Genomic DNA, 8061 nt, shown 5'->3' with positions numbered 1-8061 from the left:
CCACACACTGAGACAATGGGGATGTTCTATTGGGAACTCACCAAGGCCAGCTGGCCTGGGTCTGAAAATGCATGGGATAAAACCGGACTTGCTGAACATAGCGGACAATGAGGACTACTGAGAACTCAAGAACAATGGCAATGGGTTTTTGATCCTACTGCACGTACTGGCTTTGGGGGAGCCTAGGCAGTTTGGATGCTCACCTTACTAGACCTGGATGGAGGTGGGTGGTCCTTGGACTTCCCGCAGGGCAGGGAACCCTGATTGCTCTTTGGGCTGACGAGGGGGACTTGATTGGGGGAGGGGGAGGGAAATGGGAGGCGATGGCGGGGAGGAGGCAGAAATCTTTAATAAATAAATAAATTAATAAATTAAAATAAATACATAAAATAAAATGACTCATATTAACCAACATGTATAAGTATTAACAAGTTTCAATGGATGTTCTAAAATAATTCTTTCTCAAAAATAGATAAAATCTGATGAGTTCGGGGTCAAAGTCTATACATATTTTAAATTTTTAGTTATATTTATTCATGTGTTTGTGCACATGTATAGAGGTCAGAGGACAACTTGTGGCCATCAGTTCTCTCCTCTTACAGTGTGAGTCCTTAGGCTTGAACTCAGGTTATCACACTGGGCAGCAAGCACCTTTACCCACTGAACCATCTCACTTGCCCTGTATATTTAAAAGTATACAAATGAAGTCACCTTGTCTTTGGGAAAGATCGTGTCAAGGTGTACTTCCAGAACACCATTTTTGTAATTTCAGAGTTGGGGAGTGATTTTGACTCTCTGAATGTATTTATCAAATATAGTGACAGCTTACTCTATGGCTACTGGCCTCTCTCATGGGACCCTCCTTCAGAATTCATCCCCACATCTGATGCTGGCCACACCTCTAGCCCCAAACACTGCCAAATCCCTGACACCCGTCTCAGCTGCTGCACTGAAAACTAAGCCTGGAGTCCTCTGAAATCCTGAGACTGCCCACTCCAGCCTCCCAGGAAGTCATCCAGCTCACCAGTCCCTGAGCCTACATCCCCTTCTGCAGAGGGCACAGTCATGGCCTGTAGTTTCCGTGGGGGAGTCCAGCTTGGAGGTCTGCTCCTCTCTGTTCTCGGCTGGGTATCCTCTTGCATCACCACCATCCTTCCCCAGTGGAAGACTCTCAGTCTGGACCTGAATGAAATGGAAACCTGGATCTCGGGACTCTGGGAGGCATGTGTGAGTCAGGAGGAAGCTGGCACTGTATGCAAAGCTTTCGAGTCCTTTCTGTCTCTGCCCCAAGAGTTACTGGTAGCCCGCATCCTCATGGTGGCTTCTGATGGGCTGGGACTGTTGGGACTTCTGCTCTCTGGCTATGGATTGGAATGCTTCCAGTTTCACAGGTCCAGACAAGTTTTTAAGACTCGACTGTGCCTTCTGGGAGGGGCTTTGGAGGCATCAGCTTCAGCCACTACCCTCTTTCCAGTCTCCTGGGTGGCCTATGCAACATTCCAAGACTTCTGGGATGACAGTGTCCCTGATATTGTGCCACGGTGGGAGTTTGGAGATGCCCTGTTTCTGGGCTGGGCTGCTGGGCTTCTCCTAGCTCTGGGTGGACTTCTCCTTATCATCTCTGCTTGCCTGGAAAATGAAGAAGTAGCTTCTCCCTGGATGGCTGCAGCAACAGCTCCACCAGTCTGTGTTCCAATAGAGGAATTCGATGGGTCCTTCCACCTCACACGAAGACCGGTGAGCCAAGTCATCTAGAACTGGAGTCTTCCCAGAAATCTCTACAATAAAGGAATGCCAGTAGGCTCTCTTCCTAGGAGTGGTCACTATCTGATTTGTCAAAGGTCTCATTATCTTGGTGGTCTGGGTGCTTTACATGAGAATTAAAAATCAGGAAAGTTTCTTACAAACATATTTATCTCACTTGAAATTTTATTTACATAAGTGTTTTCAGCTGAGGGTAAGAGCTGCATGCTTGTGATTTCAGCAAATGGGAAGCTGGAAAAAAAAAAAAAGAGAGAATTTAAGGTCAACCTTGGTGCACAGTGAAATCCTGTCTCAAACTTCCAGGGGGGAAAAAAAGTTGATCATGGTGGCTCTCACTTGTAATGTTAACATGCAGGAAGCTGAGCCAAGAGAAATGCCCTAAGTTCAAAGTCAGTCTAGGCTACTGTGTTGAAATAAAACAAACAAAATCATAGTATTAATTATATATTTAATCACTTTGATTGTTTTATTAAGGAAGATACTTTTATACAAAGTTAGTCACCAGAGATAATCTGGTATGAAGAGACATTGCATGTTTAGCTAGAAATGTTGGTGATGTGTTGGCAAAAAATGAATTATTGGCCCACAATGGCCTGTAGCATGGGAGTCCTCAGGTGTGTGAATTGAATCATAAATCTCTGTCGCCTGTAGCTGAGCAGGGCTCCTGAAGGGCACAGCTTTGCTTTGTTTCTGCTTCATCATAAGGCTGTGACGGTCCCACGTTTCTCCCTAAAAGTGATCATCCCTGTGAGTGAGCAGCAAGCTGCCCAACCTTTCGGATTCGTCCAGGACTCAGTTCGTCCACAGTAAAAACTAGCAAATGCATAGGCACATTGAGACAAACTGGTCACTCTAGGATAGTTGTGCCTGAGGCAGACTTGTGGCACAAAGAATTCTCAGTTCCACAAAAATGTCTTTACCATTTGCTTCAAAAGCACACTGTAACTCTTTTATCAGGGAAGAGGATTTGTTCCAATAGACAGAGTGCCTGCTTGCCTCACATACAAGAAGTCCTGGGGTCTATTATTAGAACTACATAAGGGCAGATGTGGTGGTGCATGCCTGTGATCCTACCTAGCATCTGGAAGGAGGCAAATCAAGGCCTTCACTTCAACAATGTTTTCCTTCCTGGGTCCCTGGGAGTGTGGGCTCTCTGGAAAGGTCCTTCCCCTTTGATGTGTGCTTCTCTGTGAACAAGCACTGACATCTACAGAGGCAAACATCAGGAGGGAACTATCTCTCTGACTAGAGTGTGTACTTCACAGCTTACTCTGTCCTAAGTCAATCAGAAAACCTCTTCTGATGACTGCTTTTCAGCTATCCTTTTTCTCAACAGGTTCAAAGTTCGGTGGGCCGAGCATCAGTAAGAGATGAGGCTCAAAGATCCAAGGATTTCCTGGTCCCTAGAGTGCTTCACAGAGCTACCACTCACCTATCTGATCATTTATTCTCTCCTCTAACAAATATTTATAAGCACTCACCAGGTACTGTGCTGGGAAGCAACTGAAAAATAAGACAAACCGTATCCAGGGGCCTCGTTCAAACAGACATTAAAATAAAATCACTCAAATCACCGGGTGGTGGCACACACCTCTTACCCTAGCACTTCAGAGGCGGGGGATCTCTGAGTTTGTGGCAGCCTGGTCTACAGAGTGAGCTCCAGGACAGCCAGGGCTACACGGAGAAACCGTCTCGAAACCCCAGGGTTGGTGGTGGTGGTGGTGGTGGTGGGGGTAGTAAAACCACACAAATCAATGTAACACCACACAGTTCAAGATGACACAGCAGGAGGGAAGAGAAGTCTTCAGAGCCACAGCTGGGCACCCCAAAGAAGAAGCAACTGTAGAAAGGTAGGGGTGAAATTCAACATGAAGAGGAAGAGGACAAGGCTGACAGTGCAGGAAGGCGTTAGCCCTTGCAGCACCCTCGGGTTCATGATAAAGATGCTGTCACAGGAAGCTGACAGATGGAGCACCAGGCCTGGTAGAGAACTCAGCCCTCCAACTGCAGCCTTTCAGGTAGGCTTGTCCCCGTCACACAATTGGCTGGGCTTAAGAGCTTTCAAATCTTGGGAGGCTTCTGTAAGAGTATGAAAGGTCTTTGGAGCAGAAGAGCAGCTAGAACTATCCATGTTGTTACCAAGGGGGGAATGAGGCAGCACACCTGGGGCAGCAAGTAGCTAAGTCAAGATTTGACATTAAGGATGCCTCTCTGAACTCCATCCTGTTTTACCACTGGAAGGGCACCTACACAACCTACCACACCCAAGACTCACATTGAAAATCCTCCTTCACACTGTTTAGCCCAATCAGGGTCTTTGTAGACAGCTGGTTCACCTGCGCCTGCTGGTGGCTTTCTGGTCCCTCATCTTAATCCCATGTTTGCAGGTGTTGGTGACATTTATCGTCAGCATTCACTTACGGCTTTCTCTGCAGAGAAAATATCCTGTCTCCCCACTCTCCTTTTGAAGGACACAACAGCATGGGCTAAGGAGAAAGGCTGTTGCTTGACATGTAATAGCGTGAACAGCATGTCATTTCCCAGGAGACTCCAGCTACCCCCTGAATGGACTGCCTTAGTGGAGACTGTCCACCACAATGCCATGATCTTTACCCACCTGTTTTGAGGACCAAATGAGAGTTGAAAACAGAACTAATTAAATCTTTAACAAGGAATTTTCTCACAAGCTTGTAAATTGTTCTAATTTAAAACACTTCTCGGGCCACTGATGTGTCTCTGTAGGAACTACTTGCCTGACATTGCTGAGCACCCTGGGTTCAATCCCCAGTAGGACACCTTTCCCCTAAAAAAAAAAAACTATGAAATTTCACATGGAAAGATTAAAAATTCATGTTTGATGTCTACAGTCATTCTGAAAGGCTGATCTAAAACTCCCTATGCAGTTGAGAAGCTAAGCCCCCTGCCACCATCTCTAGAGTGACCTCAGGCTTTAAACCAGATGTCTGTGCTGTCATGGAAAGAACTTATCTCACCTAAAGCACTTAAGCATTCTGCATCAACTGCAGAGCCACCCAGGAGGCTCGGCTTCTAGGATATTCTTCTTGTGGCCAAGAAGCTAGCAAAGGTCTGAAAGATGGTCTTTCATCCTATAGCCCTTGCTAATTGCTTCCTTGTCTGTTTAATGTATCCACCTTTCTTAAAATATGTAGGATAAAAGTGAGCTTTAATGATTCACCTTTCTCCCCCTAATTATTTGAAGTGCTAGGACTTGTACGCAGGATCCTAAGCACGCAAGTTAAATCATCAAGTCTCCTGTTTTTGGGTAATTTCTGTTGATTTGTTTGTTTTTGAGACAGTTTCTCTGTGTAGCCCTGGCTGTCCTGGAACTCCCGCGGTAGGCCAGGTTGACCTTGAACTCATAGAGATCTGCCTGCCTCTACTTCCCAAGTGCTGGGATTAAAGGTTTGCACCACCATCAGCCGGCTACTGGTTCTAAAAGGAGCTAAGGGAGGATTGGATTTCCGTCTCACCACGTCTCCACAGCACATACTGAGGGAAACACAGTGGTCAAACACTTCCCTCTCTCACACTGGCTTCGTCCTCTTCTCATTCTTTCACCCTCAGCATTCTTATCCCCAAATCTTTAAAAATGCTGAAGTAACTGAGATGTCCCATCACAGCTGCTCAGGAAGCTGAAGTCAGAAGACTGGACTTCTAGGTGAACACAGAACAAAGATTCTGTCTCATGAGTCAAGAGCCTGTGAGATGCTTTAGTGGGTAAAGACACTACACAACCTGAGCGCATTCCTGAAAACTTGCAAAACGGAAGGAAAACACCAACACCCACAGGTTGTCTCTGGCCCCCACAGCATATTATGGTACATATATACACACCAGCTAAATAAATACAATAAAAAGTTTTAAAATTACATTAGAAACATTTTAAGCTAGGAGCAGTAGCTTATACTGTAACCCCAACATATGGGGGGGGGGACTGCTGCAAGTTCAGGGCAAACCTGGGCTGTGTGGTATGTTCCAGCTGGCCCGCTGCAGATAAGACCCAGTGTCAAAAAAAAAAAAAAAGTTAAGAGCCAATAAAAACACAGAAACATTCTAAGCCATAGCTTAAGAGCTGTTAAAAAGTTACATGGTGATACATGCCTGTAGTCTCAGTACTTGGGAGGCAGACAGTAAAGATCAGAGTTAGAAGCCAGCCTCTGATACAAAGAATTTGAGAACAAACTAGGCTACATGAGTCTCTCAAAGACAAACATCAATAGCAAAATCATACTCCGTGAATCTCAGAAAGACAGGGGTGTACAAAAAGGTAGCCAGCTACACAAGATTGAGAAACTGCATGTCAGTACTCCCTCTAGTGATCAGGTTGGATCTAAATAATGCAGACTACTCAGCCATTGCAGGTGTGTATTGGGGGTGGGGTGGGTAGAGACAGGGCAAAGGGTTGAGTGGCTAGGAGCACTTGCTAACCCAGCGGTTATCAATCTTCCTGATACTGTGACCCTTTAATACAATTCCTCATGTTGTGGTGATCCCCAACCATAAAATCATTTTCATTGCTACTTCATAACTGATTTTGATAGTTATGAATCATGTGAATATCTATGCTTTCCTATGGTCTTAGGTGACCTCTGTGAAAGGGTCATCCAATCCCCAGAAGGGTTGACTCACAGGCTGACAACCACTGTGCTAGCTCGAGTTTGGTTCCCAGCATATAGCAGGTGGCTGATAACTCCAGCTCCAGGGAATCCAACACATCTTCTGGCCTCTGTGGGCTCTTGCACACATGGGATATGCATACACATAAATAAAAACAAACTTTTGAAAAAAAGAATGAGCTGAACAGAGAATCCCTCTCCCATTTTTAAAAGAAATCATAAATGCTATGGAGTCCACTCATTTCAAAATGGGAAACATAGATTTAAAAAAAAAAAGGCCATACTACACACCAAAGGTAAAACAAATATTTTTATTGCACATTTATAAAATCTGCATAGTTTTGTTATTTTCTTCCCTCCCATGATTTCTCCACTGATCCTTAAAATTTGGCTAAAACATGAGTTTCCAATTAAAAGTTCTTTAAAAATGGATTTCTCTCTACATATACATACAGATAAATGTTCTTTTCTTTATACAAATTCACATCCCTTATTTTCTAAAAAGAGAGATAAGAGAAGAGAATCAAAATGTTCTTTTAGGGCAAGGTATCTAGCCTTAAACACCTGCTTTAGACAATTTTCAAAATTTTGCTTAATTTTTTTTTTTTTTTTTTTAATTTTGCTTAATTTTGATTACTAACTATTAAAATGTTTCTTGTGCAGCTTCCCAATACCACTGGGCTGACAGTCCATGATGCTTTCTTGCCTTTCACTCAGGACTGAATGTGAAGTTTCCTGATTTATATAAAATATATACAGACCAAAAGGGGAGGCTGCTCTTCCTGGCTTTGCAGTGCAGCCTCAGGTTCCACCCACGTGTGAAGGAAGGACTCATCAGTGCCCCCTCCATCACTGTCAAGAGCCACGCAAGAATTCTATTACCAATTTCTGATAGGTAGGGATTTTAAATGTCACCTCAACTTGACAAAATAAGTAATAACTGCTCCTCCAGTTCAGTTCTGATGAGTCACCCTTCTGCTGCCAGAAATACTGGTGACTCAAGGGCAATTTAAAAAGTGACATGAGGCTTATAGAAACCCAAGTATTATGGGAGATTAAAAAGGCAATTCAGGTCTTCTGGGATAATTCAAAACTGTAATGCACGGGCCTTCTTCAGTGAAGTAGCTCTCATGATTCTGTACCTAAATGTGCACTTTATCCTTAATCCCTTTAAACACACACCATGACAGGGGTGAGGGTCTGAACCTTGCTCAGCCACCCAGTCCCCGACTCCAGCAGAATCTTCAACAACAGACTTCTGTGTAACAGCAGGTGACCAGAGACCAGGCTGAGTCTGGGCCGAGGGACCTATTTCACCGTCACTGTTGAAACTCCTTGAATGGACTCCATGACAGCTGCAAACCGGCTGCAAAGGTCATAGGGGGAATTCGGTCTAATAGTTGGAGGCTCTTTCAAGATGATGATTTCCGCAGAAGGATCTAGAAGTCTGGGTAGAAACTCCCCTAAGCACAGCTGCAGATTTTCTGTAGAGAGAAAATGGATGGTTATGTACAAAGCTAAAGAGATCTTAGTGGAAACTAAGAAGCCTGCAGCTATACAGGAGGGCCTTCAAGCAGCCAACCTCTAGCTCCAACAGCATGCATCCAGCTGCAGCTAACAGAGAGGATGCCTTTGAGACTCCGCCTCTCACTGTAGCTGA

The 8061-nt window shown here is 44.6% G+C and overlaps 2 protein-coding genes across 15 annotated transcripts in view; one reads left to right on the top strand and one right to left on the bottom strand.

The window, feature by feature from the left end:
* The first annotated feature begins 1065 nt into the window (after positions 1-1065).
* Positions 1066-1755, top strand: Cldn25 (claudin 25). Its single transcript, XM_050156168.1, has one exon. The coding sequence runs from the start codon at positions 1066-1068 to the stop codon at positions 1753-1755; it is 690 nt and encodes a 229-aa protein (XP_050012125.1).
* A 4943-nt stretch (positions 1756-6698) lies between these two features.
* Usp28 (ubiquitin specific peptidase 28) overlaps positions 6699-8061 on the bottom strand; it is a 58943-nt gene continuing 57580 nt past the window's right edge. For all 14 annotated transcript variants that reach the window (XM_050156271.1, XM_050156272.1, XM_050156273.1 and 11 more), the window contains one exon: positions 6699-7885. In XM_050156271.1, coding sequence (XP_050012228.1) covers positions 7710-7885 — 176 coding nt within the window. In that variant the 3' untranslated portion in view covers positions 6699-7709. The remainder of the gene's footprint in view (positions 7886-8061) is intronic.

The sequence above is a fragment of the Alexandromys fortis genome, unplaced genomic scaffold (genome assembly GCF_014885135.2).
Source record: "Alexandromys fortis isolate MF-2015 unplaced genomic scaffold, M_Fortis_MF-2015_v1.1 scaffold_89, whole genome shotgun sequence".
NCBI lineage: Eukaryota > Metazoa > Chordata > Mammalia > Rodentia > Cricetidae > Alexandromys > Alexandromys fortis.
Note: the sequence above shows the minus strand (reverse complement) of the source record. Positions and strands in the feature narration are given on the sequence as shown.

What these genes read in the sequence shown, in the direction of transcription:
- Cldn25 (XM_050156168.1), top strand. Translation starts at nt 1,066, where the DNA reads ATGGCCTGTAGTTTCCGTGGGGGAGTCCAGCTTGGAGGTCTGCTCCTC.